General features: G+C 46.1%; 1 protein-coding gene across 2 annotated transcripts in view; it reads right to left on the bottom strand.

The window, feature by feature from the left end:
* Window positions 1-275: 275 nt before the first annotated feature.
* LOC133361791 (zinc finger protein 180-like) overlaps window positions 276-21,965 on the bottom strand; it is a 62,175-nt gene continuing 40,485 nt past the window's right edge. The window contains exons 6-8 of one of the 2 annotated variants that reach the window (XM_061580787.1): window positions 21,119-21,454; window positions 12,776-13,797; window positions 276-2,249 (exon numbers count right to left, since the gene is read on the bottom strand). In XM_061580787.1, coding sequence (XP_061436771.1) covers window positions 950-2,249; window positions 12,776-13,797; window positions 21,119-21,454 — 2,658 coding nt within the window. In that variant the 3' untranslated portion in view covers window positions 276-949. Of the gene's footprint in view, window positions 2,328-9,919; window positions 10,005-10,768; window positions 10,826-12,775; window positions 13,798-21,118; window positions 21,455-21,965 lie in introns of those variants that run through there. The other variant, XM_061580788.1, reaches the window with a different exon arrangement.

Here is a 21,965-nt window from a genome sequence, read left to right as displayed (position 1 = left end):
TTGACAAAATTATTTGCATATCAAGAGGAATTTAGCATATTTATGGTAAATGCATAGGAGGTGGGCGGGGGGTTTCAAAGTCATATTATGCCCGTGCATTATGCAGGATTAGCAGCATCAAAGGGAGGGGACAGGGGGGTAGAATTAACAAAGGGAAGGAATGTTAAATTCCTCTTGATATGCAAATTAATTTGTCAAGGCGCTCTTCTTCCCCCTCCAACCCAGCTTAAATATACGCTCCAAGCTTGGTGGTGTTTCATTCTTCACCTGAGGACGGCTGCTTGCGTTGTAGCCGAAACGTCGTGAGAATTATTTTATTATGCTGTATTTTTATTATTTTATTATTTCCCTTCTACGTGATGACTTTACCGAAAGAACCAAGAAGATGAATCCCTGCAGTCACGAAAGCTTTAAATCGAAGTGAATGTACAACATAATAGTGTAATTCAAAACGAGTAGGCCATTGCATTCTGACGTCTGGGTCAAAATTGATCAAATTCTAAAACATTACCGACAAACTCCACAACTAAGATGCCACATCAACCACCGCCCCCTACTGACAGGCTCTTGTCCACATGCAGGCCGGTGCAGGGCCACCTCCTTGTGCCACACAGGGGCAGCTGCTACTTGGGGATGCTCTTCGAGTGTTTGAGACAAGATACGATACAAAACTCCAAGTTGCTGAGGCAATTAAGCAAGCACCATGTAAATGCAATTATGATTACATATCGAATGCTTGGGAGCTTATTGGCTCTCACTCCTGGTTAGAGATCTACGCAACCCACAGGTCCACAAAGACTGGCCGCTCTTGCCCTGCAGGTTGAACCTAGGTATTGAGCGTTCAACTTCACATTCTTGTAATTAAAGGCCTGTGACAAAGGTGCGTCTATTGGAGCGACATCATCTCAAGCTACACATCTACCGGGTCTCCATTTGACTTTGTATTGTTTCAGAGGAAGTCCACCCACACCTCAACTTCCACAAACTGCTGGGAGTTGCCTCGCTCTGCCTCACAGTCAGAATTCTCCTCCTGCTTCACGTTGCCTCTATCGATGTGAAGGTCTGATTTTGGAGTTGAATCTTCATCTTCACATTTTACCTTCACTTCTTCGCTCTTGACCATCACTTCTTCACGTTTCACCTTCACCTCTTCATATTTCACCTTGATACCTTTAAAAGTGTCTAAGCTGGGATTTTCTTCCGGTTCTTGTTTAATGAGGGATGGGCTCATTGCGGCACTTTGACTTTCACAAGCTGATTTCAGACTCCACTCCTTCTGGATCTTCTGATGCTTGTGTGTTCTCTGGTGTGCGTGAAGAATTGATGAAAGTGCAAACGTCTTCCCGCAAGGAGTGCACCTGAAGGGGTTCTCTCCCGTGTGTGTTCTCTGGTGTGCTACAAGAGGAGATGAACGTGAAAACGCCTTCCCACACACACTGCACTTGAAGGGTTTCTCTCCCGTGTGTGTTCTCTGGTGTATTCCAAGAGTAGATGACTGTGCAAACGCCTTCCCACAAACACTGCATTTGAAGGGTTTCTCTCCCGTGTGTGTTCTTTGGTGTGCTACAAGAGGAGATGAAAGTGCAAACGCCCTCCCACAAACACTGCACTTGAAGGGTTTCTCTCCTGTGTGTGTTCTCTGGTGGTCTACAAGAGTAGATGAGCGTGCAAACCCCTTCCCACACACACTGCACTTGAAGGGTTTCTTTGCCGTGTGTATTATCTGGTGTTTTGCAAGAGTAGATGACTGTGCAAACGCCTTCCCACACACACTGCACTTGAGAGGTTTCTCTCCTGTGTGTGTTCTCTGGTGTTCTACAAGAGTAGTTGACTGTGCAAACGCCTTCCCACACACACTGCATTTGAAGGGTTTCTCTCCTGTGTGCGTTCTCTGGTGTGCTACAAGAGAAAATGAATGTGCAAATGCCTTCCCACACACACTGCACTTGAAGGGTTTCTCTCCCGTGTGTGTTCTCTGGTGTATTGCAAGAGTAGATGACTGTGCAAACGCCTTCCCACACACACTGCACTTGAAGGGTTTCTCTCCCGTGTGTGTTCTCTGGTGTATTACAAGACAAGATGAACGTGCAAATGCCTTCCCACACACACTGCATTTGAAGGGTTTCTCTCCCGTGTGTGTTCTCTGGTGTGCTACAAGATGAGATGAAAGTGCAAACGCCTTCTCACACACACTGCACTTGAAGGGTTTCTCTCCTGTGCGAGTTCTCTGGTGCCGTGTCAAATTTCCAGTACGATCCATGCTGAAAGCACCGAGCCGCGCAGAGTGCCTTTGCTCCATTAGACTAATTCTGCAGAGAAAGTGACAGCTGCAGACAGAAAAAAATATATCAACACCATCTACACGTCAGTATCGATACACAGAGGAATGCATATTTACACAGACAAATGTCTATACCTATTCATATATTCATGATATAGTGAAATAGTGTCCGAAATTCATCACACGGGCTGTTATGGCACACAATGAGAAGGCAAATGGTCACAAACATGCCTAGAAGCCCTCGTATCTTCAAAATGAATGTTAACCCAATACTCCGAGCACACAAAACGGCTGTCTGGCTACAAAAGTAATCTTTATGAAAGCTAAATTCAGCTGACAAAGCAAAGGCTGTTGAAAATAATACTATTTGTTTTGATTTAAAGCTTTCGTGACTGCAGGGATTCATATTCTTGGTTCTTTCGGTAAAGTCACGTAGAAGGGAAACAATAAAAAAATAAAAAATATAAAACAATACAATTCTCATGATATTTCAACTGCAACACAAGCAATCTTTATCAGGTGTGGAAAAAAACACACCTGATGATGATTGCTTGTTTTGAAGTCGAAACGTCGCACTTGCGGGGGATTTGGCTCTCGGACGGTGGCCTTCACGTAGAAAAAAATTTGCCGAGCGACACGCCCTAAGCCCCGCGGTGGGAATAGGCTATTCCATTTTTCCATCCGTAAACGTTAAAGTAGTTTAATTAACACATTTGTGCCGTTTCTATAATTCATTATTTACTTATTGCACATCGACCGTACCAACTGACGCCAATTGCGTGATGGGGCGGACCCTACCAAGTGCTGCGCATTCGCTCCAGCTCACGGGGGACATTTCCTTTTACGCGTTTTACAGGCAATACATACACACATAACGCTGCGGATATTTATTCACAGTGTCATGTCCTCTTGCCCCCCCCAACACGATGCGTCCAGTTTATACTGCAGACTCCGTAGATCATATTTCAGTGCTTGCATACCATTATTCATGCACGCCCGGGGGATGCTGGGGGGAGGGGTAGTGGACCAGCCCCTAGCCTGCCAATGTGACAACTCTGCTGCCTCGCCAATGTAGGCCAGGACGGGGGCTACGCATGGCACAAGGCCTCAACATGGCTATGGTAAGTACAAAGTCCATTGCTTCTTACGCTAACAACTCAAGTCCATTGTTTACTATTGTTAAACACATTAGTTGACAAACATTACTATAATAATGTTTGTGTCCAGATAAGAACTCACGTTGATTGCTTATTATTATTTAAACAATACGTTGCCAGATATTGTGTGCAGATAACAACTCAGGTTCATTGTTTACCATTACGAAACAAGTTGACATGTTACAATAATTATGTTTGTGTACACAAAACTCTTTTTGGATTTTTAGGTTGCTCATTTTTCCCTTTTTTGCTGTCTTTTATGACGCTGCCACGGTCTACTGCCAGTCTGTGATTTGATTATTTCTTCAATAAATTTATATTGTTTCCATCGCTCACGTCACGCTATTTCCTCATACGTAGTACTGCCATACTGATAGCTGTGCCATCATCGGGGATTGCTGTGCCCGTCGATGTGTGTGTCTTTGAGTCCATATGTGTGTGCGTGTAGAGCCATGCGTGTCTTTAACTCCATGTGTGTGTCTGTCTTTTTCTAACGGACAATGCCCCATGTGTGTGTATGTCAAAGTGGTTATGTGTGTGTGTCAGTCCAAGTGTGCGTGTCAGTCCATTTGTGTGCGTATCAGTCGCTGTGTGTGTAAGTCCATGTGTGTTTACGTCAATGTGTGTGTGAGTCCATGTATTGCTGTGTGAGTCGGTGTGTGTGTGAGTCGCTGTATGTGTGTACATCCATATATGTGTGTGTATCTTAAGTGCATGTCTATGTGTGTGTGAGTCCATATGTGTGTATGTCTGTAAGTCGATGTGTTTGTGTGAGTCGATATGTGTGTGTCTCAGTCCATGTGCGTGTTAGTCAGTGTAACTCCATTTCTTTGCGTGTCTGTAGGTCCATGTGTGCATCTTAGTCCATGCGTGTGCTTTATTGACCTGCTCAAGGCCTATGATACCATCAGTAGGCCTGGCCTCTGGGTTGCTCTTTGTGCTTTCCGAGTCCCTGACCCACTAATCACCATCCTTAAGGACCTTCATGATGGCGAGCCGCCCCGCGTCTAAATACGTGGCCGTGAGTCAGAGCCATTCCCTTTCCACCTTGGGGTGCAACAGGGATGTCCTCTGGCTCCCACATTATTTTACATATATTTGGACCACGTAGTTCATCAAGCCTTCAATGCCTGTACCGGAAGAATTCCCATCTGCTACAGAAACAATGGGAGGCTGATCGATGCCCGGGTGCGGTCAAGGGATGGCACTCTATTGTTCAACCACGTTATGTATGTCGATGATCTGCTAATTGCAACTCACTTGGAGGAGGAGTTCGAGGTGCTGCTGCTGAACCTGGAGCTTGCCACCAAGAGGTGGGGGCCTTACCATCAGCCCCACCAAAACTAAGCACCTTCCTGGCTATTTTGTACCATTGGACACTCCACCCCCACAACTCCCAATTGGTGATGGGGCATTTGTGGAGACAGTGGAGAATTTCCCATACCTTGCCAGTGTGCTAATGACCGGCTCTGGTTTAACAGCAAAGGTCTCACTCCGAATCAGTCAAGCTGCATTATCTTTTCATTGGCTGCGTAACACTGTGTGGAAGCTACCTGGTCTATCACTCCGTACGAAGCTTCAGGTCTTCTCGGCCACGGTCATTCCCTCCCTTCTCGATGCTTGCGAAACTTGGACCCCCTAATGGAACATCTTCGCCAATTATAAACATTTAGGATGGCTTGCCTACGATCCATCCTGGGTTTAACCAGGCTGCATTGTGTGAGGAGCTCACAAATCCTTGAAAGATGTGGACAAAGTCCCATCGGTGACCTCCAGCAGGCAAGGCTGCGTTGCCCGAGTCATGTAGCCCGCATGGCCAGCCACCGCATGCCTAAACAGCTTTTGTCCGACCGGATCGAGGGGGCTAAGCGGGCGCGGCACGGGCTGGAGAAGACATTTAGTGATCTGGTACAGGATGACTTGGAGCTGAGTCCACTTGCGGATGACTGGTACCAACGGTGTCAAGATCGGCCTCTGGAGCAGGCTCCTGAAGGACGCTACTGGGCAGTTGGAATCAGTCACCCTCCAACAACAACGGAGGGCGGAGGAGTGACGCTCACAACAATGAGCGGAGCGCCGGGTGGCTAAAGCACAGAAAGTTGCCACAGTAGGGGCCACAGGTGGTGCATCAGCCAGTCGTCTCAGTCAGTCGATCTGTGCCATCTGGGTTTGCCCCCTGACCTCCTGCCAGCGGGCGTTCGACACTTCATGTGGCCTCAAGGTGCACATAGCCTGGCACAAGCATTGTCGTGACGTCACCGCCACTTAGTGGTGAATGGCGGTTTTTGTTCAGTCTATGTATGTATGTGTGAGTCGATTTGTGCGTGTAACTCTGTGTGTGTGAGTCGATTTGCGTGTGTAACTACATGTGTCTGCCTTTTTTGCCCGGGCAACGCCGGGTACTAACCGCTAGTACAATTATAATACTATGAAACACAATTTTTGTTCCTGCGTACAAAGTGTTATTGTTTTTATTGCTTATGCCTAAAAAGTATAGAAAATCGCTATTATTCCCCACAAACTTTGCTTTTGTGACCAGGACTTTATGTGAACGAAAAGACACAAATTTATCATTGAAAATAGGTAAATTTCAAAATATCACTGTCCTAGTCACAAAAGCAAAGTTTGTGGGGAATAATAGCATTTGCTGTACTTTTAAGGTATATGCAATTAGGAAATAACACTACCCAGGAACAAAAATGTTTTTTTGTTACACAGTGTAATAACTACGCCACCGCTCCCCACATAAATAAACTCTTACAGATGTAGTGACATTGCGGGATGTCACTGTGTAGTGCCGGCTCTAGAGAGGCACGGCGTGCGGTGTAACGACATCGCGGATACCATTATGGTGAGTGTAGTACTGGCCCTAGAGGGGCTCGGTGAGCGCTGATTGATATCGCCGGATGGCACCACGCTTGGCGTGTAGTGCCGGCCCTACAGGATAGGGTGTGGGAGTGCCAGCCGTAGGAATGAGGTTACTAAAGGCCATGGCACTCTGGTTGACCCGAGAGGGCACGTGACCAGTTAAGTCTACAAAGGGGCCCAAAGTGGGGGCTAGGGGTGGTCACGTGGTCGGGGTCCAGATCCTGCTCGAGGATTCTGAAAGGTGGTCGTGGCCAAGGGCGGAGCCAGCCACACCGCTAAAAATATAAGCCGGGTCCCCCAGAGGAACCGGCGTTGTTGTTCAACCTGAAGAAACGTTCGTCTACGTTCCACCAAGTCTACAACATGTGGAACTGGACCCGAGCTGTGGTCCCGGTCCGTAGTAGCTCGTTACGTTGTAATTAGTGCAGTTAGCCTGGTGGTCACCACCACAGGTTGTTATTCTGTTAAGGGGCAGTTACCCCGTGTGTTGGTGTTAAATAAATGTGTTGCCTCCAAGTGTACGTCTGCGACTCAGTTGAACTCACTACACATACATTTCACATGAATGCCATGTAAGTGTGGATCACTTGTCAGCAGGTCATTGGAATGATCCAGGTGTCAAGGGATGAATGACTGAGATGTTTGACAGATGCACCAGCTGTGCTTCACACTGTCTTGCTGCATTTTAGGCACCCGGCGTTCCACCCATTCATGTGAGCGTTGCTCCTCCGATCTCACTGTTGTTGCAGAGCAAATATCTCCAACTGCCCCGCAGCATATATCACGGGCCTCCTCCACAGAGGCTGATCATGACACTCCTGGTACCAGTCATCAGCAGGTGTGATCAACTTCACATCCTCCAATCTCTTCTCAAGCCAATGCCATTCCTGGTTTAGCTCGTAACACCTGGACTAACAGAAGATGCTTGAGCATGCTGTCTGTTTATGCGGGATTCATGACCCAACCAATGCAGCTTGGCCTCCCAAAGAAACTCGCTGATCATGTTCTGTACTGATATTTTAGGGATCTGTAAGGTTCTAATACAATCTTGTTTGGTTCAATAGAGGGAATCATAGGCTGGCCAGTCTTAATTTTAAGCCAGAACAGACGGTCCTTTAATTAAGTTAATATTTTGCATCCACAGAGAAAGGAGTAATATCTGTGGCCAAGAAGACTCACAGCTTTGTTTGTTCGTTTATTTCGAAATCCTATTGTCTTGGTGAGGGTTGTAGCGGCAGCACATTTAGTAGGGCAGTCCAGACTTCCCTTTCCCTGGCGACAGACTCTGGATCTTCCTGGGGAATTCCCAGGCATTCCCAAATCAGCCTAGCGACATATTCCCACCAGCATGTACTTGCCTGGGCCCTGAGGACTTCCCTCAGTGGGACGTGCCCGACAGAGTTCCAGGGGCAGTCTATTGGGGGGCCTCGTTACAGATATTGTATATTGATATCACTCGTGGAATGAGGCCTGGTGGCTCGGTGACCCACATAACCCATTTGGACCCAGCCTGGAATGGCTGCGTGGCACCGTCCTGTGCGCCCACCATCCACAGTACGACGAGTGAGAGGCGGGTGCGATGCCAGTATGGCAGGGAGAGGGATGGTCTCAGACAGACTAGACCTTGGTGATGGACACTCACAGCTTTGTATGGCGCAAAAGTCCAGGCAGCTTCCACACATCTTCTTGGTTCTTTCGGTAAAGTCACGTAGAAGGGAAGTAATAAAATAATAAAAATAAAACATAATAAAACAATTCTCACGACGTTTCGGCCACAACGCAAGCAGCCGTCCTCAGGCGAAGAATGAAACACCACCAAGCTTGGAGCATATATTTAAGCTGGGTTAGAGGTGTTTCATTCTTCGCCTGAGGACGGCTGCTTGCGTTGTGGCCGAAACGTCGTGAGAATTGTTTTATTATGTTTTATTTTTATTATTTTATTACTTCCCTTCTACGTGACTTTACCGAAAGAACCAAGACGATGAATCCCTGCAGTCACGAAAGCTTTAAATCGAAATTTAGCTTCCACACAGTTTTACACAGTCTAATGAAAGAATGCTGCTAGACAAATTTAAAGTGAGACTTTGGCTGCCAAACCAGAGCTGGTCGTGAACACATTAACCAGGCATGGGAACTCCTCCACCACTTGTAGAAATGCCTGATTACTCATGGAGAGTTGAGCAGGTACAGTGTTGTATGACATGAAATTCCCAGGCAGGTGATTTATTTTGGTGGAACATACGCAAGGCCACCTTTCATGATGGAATTATCCAGGCACAGAACAAGATTATCTAACCCCATCTCATTAAGTAGCCATTTCCAGATCATCAGCAGATATAACATGGTTGACCAAGGAACGATCCCTTAACTATAACCAGGCATCGATGCGCGTATCATTTTAACCGTAACAAATGCTATTTATTTCTATGGCCATTGAGAGCTTCTCAAACGACATAATTATTTAAGATGCTCTGTAATGTAATGCATGGGGCCAGAGTGAATTTTTGTCACAAGCCAAGTTGAACAGGAAATGACTCCGACTCCTGGTCACGCAGCTTTAGACGGGCTTTCCCAAAATCATAAAAATCATCAAAGAATGTGAGCAGAGGCAGAGACGTAAAAAACAAAGAACCCAAAGCCCCAAGCCTCTATATGGTACTATATGCCTTAATTGCATCAATAAAGCAGAGATATAGTTTCTGCTGAAAATCGGCACTCCTCAGCCCCTTGAATATAGAGGTTACGATCTGGGAAAGTGCCTCGCAAAGCCAAAAGTGCGATATTCAATACTTAAGCCTTACCTAAATAATGGCATGAGGTAAAAGGAAAATAAGAAAACTAAACAATTAAAATGAACATTGAGAAACCATACACAAGACAAAATATGGGAAAAATCTATATAAATAAAGCAAACTTTGTGCACATGAACGTTTTTTTGGGAACCAAATTGTGCCAACACCACCAGATGGCAAAAATCCAACATTGTCTATCCTGAAGCTATCCAAGGGCAACGTATTTAAAAGCTGTCCTCATGAAACAAACAAGCCCCGCTATTGTATAACACAACCACAAAACCGTGACAATATACACATTTACAGCTTTCTTTGGCAGAATTAAATTATTCTAATAAAGCCAGCATGGCAAGACATTACTTTTAATGTTTGATTACCGAGACCTGAGCTAAGCCGGGAAACTTAGTTATTACTGGATACTATACTTCCGATAAAGTTTGTGCGTGAGTGGGGAGCGGTAGTGCAACGGTTAGCGTGCTGCGCTATTAACCCAACGAGCCGATTTCTATTCCCACAGAGCCAAGCCACAACATGTGGCTGTCGTCTGATGAAGCTGGTTGGAAATAGTTTCAAAACGTTGTACTCAGATTGTAAATGTTGTGGCTTGGCTCTTCAACACACCGATGTGCTGTACTAGTACACTACACTATACACTACACACTACTATACACTACAGTATTATACACTACACACTAGTGCTGTACTAGTGACGCATTGGCCACGTTCTGTTTACGTGACAAACCCCTTATTAATTGGATGTATCGGGTTTTAACGGGGTGAACGACACATTTATTTATTTACGCGATCTCACACAAACAAACCTGTATTATGGCTGTATATTTGGCGTTTGCGTGTCCCTCTCTCTCCGTGGTCGCGTGGATTTTCCTCCGAATCCTGCGGTTTTCACTGCACATTTAGAGTCAACATCACCACGCGTTTACAGTATTTGACCGATAAACATTTCCACAAGTAAAAATTCGATTTAAAGCTTTCGTGACTGCAGGGATTCATCTTCTTGGTTCTTTCGGTAAAGTCACGTAGAAGGGAAGTAATAAACTAATCAAAATAAAACATAATAAAATAATTCTCACGAAGGTTTCGGCCACAACGCAAGCACCCGTCCCTCAGGTGAAAACCAGGTCTGTCGACACCTGGTTTTCACCTGAGGACGGCTGCTTGCGTTGTGGCCGAAACGTCGTGAGAATTATTTTATTGATTTATTTTTATTATTTTCTTACTTCCCTTCTACGTGACTTTACCGAAAGAACCAAGACGATTTTCACACGCTGATAAGCCCCCATGTGTTGTGGGCAGGTCGCTTCTGAAAACGAGCGATGTAGCTCAAGTGGCCTATGCCTGGTAAAATAAAATAAAAAGTAGAAATATTTAAAGTAAAAACAAAGTTTCAAAGTAGTGAGCCAGGTGAAGACAAATTAAACTTAAGCAGAGAATTAAAGCAAATGCAATCAGGCGAGGGCAGGAGGCAAGGCCCCGTATGGCTAGGCCCCGCGTTGTAATTTTTCAATCTGGACATCGATTCCATACTCGCTGCTACTCAATTGATATCCCTACGAGGGAGAAGGAGCGAGGCTCCACCTGGGTTCACAACAACAACTACAACAACAATCACCACAACAACAACAACAACCACCACGATGTAAACATCTCACCTCGGATCGCAGTGAGCGAGCGTACGCGCAGCAGCAGCAACCTGGTAGCTCATGACGTCATGCGGCAGCATGAGGTGACATGACGTCACTTGCGGGGTTCACACAATCCCCTCCTCCAACGAGCAGCAGGGTAATTGAATAAATTATGTTAATGAGAGGGGCCCATGTCAGGTGATGGTGCTTGGCTGCTGACCTCGTCCCAAATAAGCATTTTACTGGAACGGAATTCGGTAGACGTGACGTCACGCTCAAAATCTCGGTGGGGGGGGGGGAAGTAAATACCTCCGTTACATGACGTCACTAGTGGGGGCCACCTCCCCCTCGCGCATCACGCCAAGTTAATGAGTGGTGACGTCAGAGAGCGAGATCAGGGTTAGAGTTTAAGTTTATTTAGATTCCATTTCTATGGCTCCCTCTCTTTAACACCCACCCACTGGGTGCGTGAGCTCAACAACAACGTGAACATTACTGTGTGCGTGAACATTGTGTGTGTACACTGTTTGTTGGCGCAGTCGGGGGCACAGGTGGTGCATTGGCCAGTCATTTAAGTCAGTCGACCCATGACACCTGGATCTGCTCTGTGCACATAGCCTGGCACAAGCGCCGTGGTGACGTCACCGCCACTTAGTGGCGAATGGCGGTTGTTACTGTGTGTGTATACAGTGTGTGTACAGACTGTATACTGTGTGGGTAAACTGTGTGTACGCTGTGTACATGGTGTGTGTGTAGACCTTGTGGGTACACAGCGTGTGTACAGTGTGGTCCGAATCAGTCGGGCGGCATTATCTTTTCATCAGCTGCGCTATGCTGTGTGGAAGCTACCTGGTCTGTCGCTCCGCAAGAAGCGTCGGTTCTTCTCGGCCAGTTTTGCCCTCCCTTCTGTAGGCATGTGAAACGTGGACCCCTCTAAATGGAACATCTGCGCCAGTTAGAAACATTCAGGCTGTCATGCCTACACTCAGATTGAGGGAAGCCAAGTGGTAGCACATTCTCTATTTATTGCAGAGGTTCAAGGTTCAAATCCGACAGGCACGTCTGGCTACTCCAGTAACTTTAAACAAAATATGCACCGTCTGCTTAACAGTGGATGTAAAACATACGATTGTGTCATTCAAAACGCATAGGTCATTGCATGTTGGTGTCATGGTCAATATTTGGGCAATTTCAAACATTATCCAGAAATTACATAATGAAGATTACACATCAATCACCACCCCCTACTGACAGACTCATGCCCACATGCAGGCGACAGCAGGGTCAACTTATGACACAGAGGCAGCTGCCACTTTAAGCTGCTCTTCGAGTGTTTGTGATGAGATATGAAACTGAGTTGCTGAGGCAATTAAGCAAGCACCATATCAATGCAAATATAAATATAACAGTGGAATACTTGGAAGCTTATTGGCTCTTGCTCCCGATTATTCATCTACCCAACCTACAGGTCAACAAATACTCGCCGCTCTTACTCTGCAAGTTGAACCCAGGAATTCAGTGTTCAAATTCACGTTCTTTTCATTAAAGGCCTGTGACAAAGGTGCATCTATTGGAGCTTCATTGTCTCAAGCCTACCCATCTACCGGGTCTCCATTTGACTTTGTATTGTCTAAGAAGTCCACCCACACCTCCACTTCCACAAACTGCTGGGAGTTGCCTAGCTCTGCCTCGCAGTCAGAATTCTCCTCCTGCTTCACGTTGCCTCCATCGATGTGAAGGTACGATTTTGGAGGTGAATCTTCATCTTCACAGTTTACCGTCACTTTTTTTCTCTTCAAAATCACTTCACATTTCACCTTCACTTCTTCGCTCTTCATCACTTCTTCACATTTCACCTTCGCCTCTTCACATTTCACCTTGATACCTTTAAAAGTGTCCAAGCTGGGATTCACTTCTGGTTTCATGAGGGATGGGCTCATTGCAGCACTTTGACTTTCACAAGCCAATTTCAGACTCCATTTATTGGGGATCTTCTGATGCTTGTGCGTCCTCTGGTGTCTTTTAAGAATTGATGACTGTGCAAACGCCTTCCCACACAGAGTGCAACTGAAGGGTTTCTCTCCCGTGTGTGTTCTCTGGTGTCTATGAAGACCTGATGACTGTGCAAACGTCTTCCCACACAGAGTGCACTTGAAGGGTTTCTCTCCCGTGTGTGTTCTCTGGTGTAATTGAAGATGTTGTGAATGTGCAAACGCCTTCCCACACACAGTGCACTTGAAAGGTTTCTCTCCAGTGTGTGTTCTCTGGTGTAATTTAAGATATGGTGATTGTGCAAACGCCTTCCCACACAGAGTGCAACTGAAGGGTTTCTCTCCCGTGTGTGTTCTCTGGTGTATTTTAAGATGTTGTGAATGTGCAAACGCCTTCCCACACAAAGTGCAACTAAAGGGTTTCTCTCTCGTGTGAGTTCTCTGATGTAATACAAGAGCAGATGACTGTGAAAACGCCTTCCCGCACAGACTGCACCTGAAGAGTTTCTCTCCCGTGTGTGTTATCCGGTGTTTTTTAAGAGGAGATTTATCTGAAAATGCCTTCCCACACACACTGCACTTGAAGGGTTTATCTCCCGTGTGTGTTCTCTGGTGCGATACAAGACCAGATGACTGTGAAAACGCCTTCCCGCACAGACTGCACCTGAAGAGTTTCTCTCCCGTGTGTGTTATCCGGTGTTTTTTAAGAGGAGATTTATCTGAAAATGCCTTCCCACACACAGTGCACTTGAAGGGTTTCTCTCCTGTGTGTGTTCTCTGGTGTATTTTAAGATGTTGTGAACATGCAAACGCCTTCCCACACAGAGTGCAACTGAAGGGTTTCTCTCCCGTGTGTGTTCTCTGATGTAATACAAGAGCAGATGACTGTGAAAATGCCTTCGCGCACAGACTGCACTTGAAGGGTTTTTCTCCTGTGTGTGTTCTCCGGTGTTTTTTAAGAGCAGATGAATGTGAAAATGCCTTCCCACACACACTGCACTTGAAGGGTTTTTCTTCTGTGTGTGTTCTCTGGTGGTTCCTTAGAACTGATGGATATGAAAATGCCTTGTCACACACAGTGCACTTGAAGGGTTTCTCTCCTGTGCGAGTTCTCTGGTGCTGTGTTAAATGTCCAACACGATCCGTGCTGTATGCACGCTGGTCGCGTTGTTGCCTTTTTGTACCGAGCTGCGCTGAGTGCCTTTGTTCCATAAAACCAATTCTGCAGAGGAAGTGTCAGCTGCAGACAGAAAAAAGAGAATATCCACACCATCTACGTCAGTATTGAGGCACAAAGGAATGCATATATACAGTCACACATGACTTACATGTCTATACTCATTCATATATTCATGATAATATGAAAAAGATTCCCAAATTCATCACACGGGCACACAATTAGAGGGCCAATGGTCAACCTGGAAGCCCTAGTATCTTCAAAATGAATGTTAACCTAAAACTCCAAGCACACAATTTCAGTTTTCTGGCTACAAAAGGAATATTTATAAAAGAAAAATGCAGCTAACATAGCAAAGGGTGTTGAAAATAATACTATTTTTATTATGCAGAAATGCATAAATTAATGTTCAATCGCTAACTTAGAGGCATGAAGCCAGGCTCAGATTTCCTTGAATGCTGGGATGAACAGATCTAACTTCAGCTGCATATGTGCAGTGTTAATTTCCTGTTTCCATTCTCCTAAAAATTTCCAGAGGACAAAAAGTATATACTATTGTTTTGATTTAACCTCCGTGTTCAATCGAGTTAATATACTTTACAGCAAATACAAACTTGACACTGTAACACACACTGGCATGGAAAAAAGGTGGTGGTGTGTTCAGAACCATGCCTGGCCACCTTCATATGCTCATTATTAATGCTTCCCCACAATAAGTTAAGTTTTCACGAATCAATCACGTTTGTTGTCAGAGATAATCAAACTTTAATTGTGATAACACTATGTAACACAATTTTTGTTCCTGGGTACTAAGTGTTATTTTTTTATTGCTTATGCCTAAGAGTCTAGAAATTGGCTATTATTCCCCACAAATGTTGCTTTTGTGACCAGAATTGTACGTGAACGAAAATAACAAATTCACCTGTTTTTTCATTGAAAAGAGGTACATTTCTAAATATCACTGTCCTGGTCACAAAAGCAAAGTTTGTGGGGAATAGCCATTTTTTGTACTTAAGAGGCAAAAGCAATTAGGAAATAACACATACTACCCAGGAACAAGACATTTGTTTTTGTTACACAGTGGAAAAACTGCGCCACCGCTCCCCACATAGATAAACTCTTACATACACATATATTTCACATGAATGCCATGTAAGTGTGGATCACTTGTCAGCATGTCATGAGAATGATCCAGGTGTCAAGGGATGACTGACTGAGATGATTAACAGATGCACCAGCTGTTTTTCCTGCTGTCTTGCTGCATTTGAGGCACCCAGCGTTCCACCCATTCATGTGATCGTTGCTACTCCAACCTCATTGTTGTTGCAGAGCAAATACCTCCAACTCCCCTGCAGCATATGTCACGGGCCTCTTCGAGAGGCCGATCTTGACAGCAGGTCTGATCAACTCCACATCCTCCAATCTCTTCTCTAGCCAATGCCATGCCCGTTTAGCCCGTAACATCTGGACTAACAGAAGATGATTGTGCATGCTGTTTATGCGGAATTCATGACCCAACCAATGCAGCCTCCCCTTCCAAAGTCTCAGATTATATTTTGTACTGATATTTTAGGGCTAAGTAAGGTTATAATACAATCTTGTTTGGTTCAATAGAGGGGATCATAGACTGGCCAGTCTTAATATAAGCCAGAACAGACGGTCCTTTAATTAAGTTAATATTTTGCATCTACAGAGAAAGGAGTAATATCTGTGGCCAAGAAGACTCGCAGCTTTGTTCGTTTATTTCTAAATCCTCTTGTCATGGTGAGGGTTGTAGCGGCAGTACATTCAGTAGGGCAGTCCAGACCTCCCTTTCCCTTGCGACAGCCTCTGGATCTTCCTGGGGAATTCCCAGGCGTTCCCAAGCCAGCCAAGCGACATTCCCACCATTATGTCCTGGCCCGGGCCCCGGGGACTTCCCTCAGTGGGACGTGCCCGATAGAGTTCCAGGGGCAGTCTATTGGGGGGCCTCGTTACAGATATTGTATATTGATATCAGTCGTGGAATGAGGCCTGGTGGCTCAGTGACCCACGTAACCCATTTGGACCCAGCCTGGAATGGCTACGTGGCACCGTCCTGTGCGCCCACCATCCACAGTACGAAGAGTGAGAGGCGGGTGCGATGCCAGTATGGCAGGGAGAGGGATGGTCTCAGACAGACTAGACCTTGGTGATGGACACTCACAGCTTTGTATGGCGCAAAAGTCCAGGCAGCTTCCACACAGTGTTACACAGTCTAATGAAAGAATGCTGCTAGACAAATTTAAAGTGAGACTTTGGCTGCCAAACCAGAGCTGGTCGTGAACACATTAACCAGGCATGGGAGCTCCTCCACCACATGTAGAACTGCCTGATCACTCTTTGGTTCTTTCGGTTAAGTCACGTATAAAGATAAATAATAATAAAATAATAAAAATAAAACATAATAAAATTATTCTCACGACGTTTCGGCCACAACGCAAGCAGCCGTCCTCAGGTGAAAACCAGGTCCGTCGAGGCGACAGAGTCTGAATGAAACAGCACACGAGCTTGGAGCATATATATAATCTATATAAATGAAGCAAACTGTGTGCATATGAACGTTTTTTTGGGAACCAAATTGTGCCAACACCACCAGATGGCAAAAATCCAACATTGTCCATCCTGAAGCTCTCCAAGGGCAACGTATTTAAAAGCTGTCCTCATGAAACAAACAAGCCCCGCTATTGTATAACACAACCACAAAACCGTGACAATATACACATTTACAGCTTTCTTTGGCAGAATTAAATTATTCTAATAAAGCCAGCATGGCAAGACATTACTTTTAATGTTTGATTACCGAGACCTGAGCTAAGCCGGGAAACTTAGTTATTACTGGATACTATACTTCCGATAAAGTTTGTGCGTGAGTGGGGAGCGGTAGTGCAACGGTTAGCGTGCTGCGCTATTAACCCAACGAGCCGATTTCTATTCCCACAGAGCCAAGCCACAACATGTGGCTGTCGTCTGATGAAGCTGGTTGGAAATAGTTTCAAAACGTTGTACTCAGATTGTAAATGGTGTGGCTTGGCTCTTCAACACACCGATGTGCTGTACTAGTACACTACACTATACACTACACACTACTATACACTACAGTATTATACACTACACACTAGTGCTGTACTAGTGACGCATTGGCCACGTTCTGTTTACGTGACAAACCCCTTATTAATTGGATGTATCGGGTGGTAGCGGGGTGAACGACACATTTATTTATTTACACGATCTCACACAAACAAACCTGTATTATGGCTGTATATTTGGCGTTTGCGTGTCCCTCTCTCTCCGTGGTCGCGTGGATTTTCCTCCGAATCCTGCGGTTTTCACTGCACATTTAGAGTCAACATCACCACGCGTTTAGAGTATTTGACCGATAAACATTTCCACACGTAAAAATTCGATTTAAAGCTTTCGTGACTGCAGGGATTCATCTTCTTGGTTCTTTCGGTAAAGTCACGTAGAAGGGAAGTAATAAACTAATCAAAATAAAACAAAATAATTCTCACGAAGGTTTCGGCCACAACGCAAGCACCCGTCCCTCAGGTGAAAACCAGGTCTGTCGACACCTGGTTTTCACCTGAGGACGGCTGCTTGCGTTGTGGCCGAAACGTCGTGAGAATTATTTTATTATGTTTTATTTTTATTATTGTATTACTTCCCTTCTACGTGACTTTACCGAAAGAACCAAGACGATTTCCACACGTTGATAAGCCCACTGTTTTGTGGGCAGGTCGCTTCCGAAAACGAGCGGTGTAGCTCAAGTGGCCTATGCCTGGTAAAATAAAAAAAACGTAGAAATATTGAAAGTAAAAACAAAGTTTCAAACTAGTGAGCCAGGTGAAGACAAATTAAACTTAAGCAGAGAAATAAAGCAAATGCAATCAGGCGAGGGCAGGAGGCAAGGCCCCGCATGGCTAGGCCCCGCGTTGTAATGTTTCAACCTGGACATCGATTCCGTACTCGCTGCTACTCAATTGATATCCCTACGACAGGGAGAAGGAGCGAGGCTCTACCTGGGTTCACAACAACAACGACCACCACGATGTAAACTTCTCACCTCGGATCTCAGTGAGCGAGCGTGCGCGGAGCAACAGCTACCTGGTAACTCGTGACGTCATGCGGCAGCAGCAGGTGACATGACGTCACTTGCGGGGTTCACACAATCCCCTCCCCCAACGAGCAGCAGGGTAACTGAATATATTATGTTAATGAGAGGGGCCCATGTCAGGTGATGGTGCTTGGCTGCTATCCCTGTCCCAAATAAGCATTGTACTGGAACGGAAAGTCGGCAGACGTGACGTCACGCTCAAAATCACGTTGGAGGGGGTAAATACCTCGGTGACATGACGTCACTAGTGGGGACACCTCCCCCTCGCGCATCACGGCAAGTTAATGAGTGGTGACGTCAGAGAGCGAGATCAGGATTAGAGTTTAAGTTTATACTGGTAGGAACGAAGTGGACCAGACCACCAATATATTAATGTGTCCGTCCGTCCGTCTGTCCGACAAGATGACCGCCCGCTCCCCCTGCGATCTGTGAACTAAACAAGATGGCCGTCGCTTCCAGCGCCTCACGGCGAAACTTTAAACTTCGCTTCAAATTTACTTTACTGAAACGCAGCACGTTTTTTTTAACACAGAGACAAGATACATTTATATTAACACAGACACGAGATACATTTAATCGCCTTATTTGCGAGGCCTACTGCAGAAAGGCATCGCAAGGCCTACTGCAGGGAAGGCTTCGCGAGGCCTACTGCAGGGAAGGCTTCGCGAGGCCTACTGCAGAGAATGCGTCGCGAGGCCTACTAAAGGGAAGGCTTCGCGAGGCCTACTGCAGAAGGCTTTGCGAGGCCTAGTGCGGCAGGCTTCGTGAGGCCTAGTGCGGCAGGCTTCGCGAGGCCTACTGCAGAGAAGGCTTCGCGAGGCCTACTGCAGGGAAGGCTTCGCGAGGCCTACTGCAGAGAAGGCTTCGCGAGGCCTAGTGCAGAGAAGGCTTCGCGAGGCCTAGTGCAGAAGGCTTCGTGAGGCCTAGTGTGGCAGGCTTCGCGAGGCCTACTGCAGAGAAGGCATCGCGAGGCCTACTGCAGAGAAGGCTTCGCGAGGCCTAGTGTAGGAGGCTTCGCGAGGCCTGGTGCAGGTGGTGGTGGGGGGTGGTGGGGGGGTGGTAAGGGCTGGTGGGAGGGGTGGTGTTGAGGGTGGTGTTGGGGGGGGGGGGGGGCTGTCAACTGCGCATCACCAAGTCGTCGGCTCCTGCGAAAATCGCTGCGTTTTTTCGTCACGGCGTCGTCGATTTGATGGCGTCGCTGAGATAAAAGCGCCTCCTCGCTGAAGTCGGTCGCCGAGAAGTCTGCAAACGACCACTTCGCCCCCAAGTAGTTGAAGACGGGGGACAGTCGACACAGCGGCGTCCACACGACTCCTCGGCCACCCACGATCACCACGATCACCACACGCCGCCCTCACCACTTAAGCAGGGCGCGTTGCTAAGGGGCGGGGTAGAGGGCGGGGACTTGGAGCCTCTGGCGCGCATCGCTCCTCCCGGTTACTAATTATTATTCCTACCAGCCCACCCCGCAGGGTCCTGTTTTAGATTCCATTTCTATGGCTCCCTCTCTTGAACAGAGACCCCTTGGGTGAGTGAGCTCAACAACGTGAACATTACTGTGTGCGTGAACATTGTGTGTACACTTTGTTGGCGCAGTCGGGGGCACAGGTGGTGCATTGGCCAGTCATCTGTCAGTCGACCCATGACACCTGGATCTGCCCCGTGCACATAGCCTGGAAAAAGCGCCGTGGTGATGTCACCGCCACTTAGTGGCGAATGGCGGTTGTTGTTACTGTGTGTATACACTGTGCGTGTAATGACTGTATACTGTGGGTAAACTGTGTGTACGCTGTGTACATGGTGTGTGTAGACATTGTGGGAACACTGCGTGTGTACAATGTGTGGGTGGTCCGAATCAGTCGGGCGGCATTATCTTTTCATCGGCTGCGCTATGCTGTGTGGAAGCTACCTGGTCTGTCACTCCGCATGAAGCTTCGGTTCTTCTCGGCCAGTTTTGCCCTCCCTTTTGTAGGCATGTGAAACGTGGACCCCTCTAAATGGAACATCTGCGCCAGTTAGAAACATTCAGGCTGTCATGCCTACACTCAGATTGAGGGAAGCCATGTGGTAGCACATTCTCTATTTATTGCAGAGGTTCAAGGTTCAAATCTGGCTACTCCAGTAACATTAAACAAAATATGCACCGTCTGCTTAACAGTGGATGTAAAACATACGATTGTCATTCAAAACGCATTGGTGTCATGGTCAATATTTGGGCAATTTCAAACATGATCCAGAAATTACATGAAGATTACACATCAATCATCACCCCCTACTGACAGACTCATGCCCACATGCAGGTGACAGCAGTGTCACCCACCTTATGACAGAGGCAGCTGCCACTTGAAGGTGCTCTTCGAACGTTTGTGATGAGATATGAAACTGAGTTGCTGAGGCAATTAAGCAAGCACCATATCAATGCAAATATAAATATAACAGTGGAATACTTGGAAGCTTATTGGCTCTTGTTCCTGATTATTCATCTACCCAACCACAGGTCAACAAATACTCGCCGCTCTTACTCTGCAGGTTGAACCCAGGAATTCAGTGTTCAAATTCACGTTCTTTTCATTAAAGGCCTGTGACAAAGGTGCATCTATTGGAGCTTCATTGTCTCAAGCCTACCCATCTACCGGGTCTCCATTTGACTTTGTATTGTCTAGGAAGTCCACCCACACCTCCACTTCCACAAACTGCTGGGAGTTGCCAAGCTCTGCCTCGCAGTCAGAATTCTCCTCCTGCTTCACGCTGCCTCCATCGATGTGAAGGTACGATTTTGGAGTTGAATCTTCATCTTCACAGTTTACCGTCACTTTTTCGCTCTTCACCATCACTTCACATTTCACCTTCACTTCTTCGCTCTTCATCACTTCTTCACATTTCACCTTCGCCTCTTCACATTTCACCTTGATACCTTTAAAAGTGTCCAAGCTGGGATTCACTTCTGGTTTCATGAGGGATGGGCTCATTGCAGCACTTTGACTTTCACAAGCCGATTTCAGACTCAATTTCTTGGGGATGTTCTGATGATTGTATCTCCTCTGGTGTGTTTTAAGATTTGATAAACCTGCAAACGCCTTCCCGCACACAGTGCACCTGAAGGGTTTCTCTCCCGTGTGTGTTCTCTGGTGTAGTTTAAGATGTGATGACTCAGAAAACGCCTTCCCGCACAGAGTGCACATGAAGAGTTTCTCTCCTGTGTGTGTTCTCTTGTGGCAATTAAGACATGATAACCATGCAAATGCCTTCTCACAGACAGTGCACTTGAAAGGTTTCTCTCCCGTGTGTGTTCTCTGGTGTAGTTTAAGATGTGTTGACTCAGCAAACGCCTTCTCGCACAAAGTGCACCTGAAGGGTTTCTCTCCCGTGTGTGTTCTCTGGTGTCTATGAAGATCTGATGACCATGGAAATGCCTTGTCACACACCGTGCACTTGAAGGGTTTATCTCCTGTGTGAGTTATCTGGTGCTGTGTCAAATGTTCAGGACGATCCGTGCTATATGCACACTGGTCGCGTTGTTGCCTTTTTGTACCGAGCTGCGCCGAGTGCCTTTGCTCCATCAGATCTATTCTGCGGAGGAAGCGTCAGCTGCAGACAGAAAAAAAGAATATCCACACCATCTACGTCAGTATCGAGGCACAGAGGAATGCATATATACAGTCACACATACTTACACGTCTATACTTATTCATATATTCATGATATAGTGAAAAAGATTCCCAAATTAATCACATGGCTGTTATGACACACGATGAAAGGACAAATGGTCAGAAATATGCCTGGAAGCCCTTTAATTTAATAAATGAATGTTAACCCAAAACTCCAAGCACACAATTTCAGTTGTCTGGCTACAAAAGGAATATTTATAAAAAAAAATGCAGCTAACATAGCAAAGGGTGTTGAAAATAATACTATTTGTATTAT

This window comes from Lethenteron reissneri, unplaced genomic scaffold, assembly GCF_015708825.2.
Source record: "Lethenteron reissneri isolate LAM-NWPU_2019-01 unplaced genomic scaffold, ASM1570882v1 scaffold_124, whole genome shotgun sequence".
NCBI classification, from domain to species: domain Eukaryota; kingdom Metazoa; phylum Chordata; class Hyperoartia; order Petromyzontiformes; family Petromyzontidae; genus Lethenteron; species Lethenteron reissneri.
The sequence above is the reverse complement of the archived record's forward strand: the minus strand, read 5'-3'. Positions and strand labels throughout refer to the sequence as shown.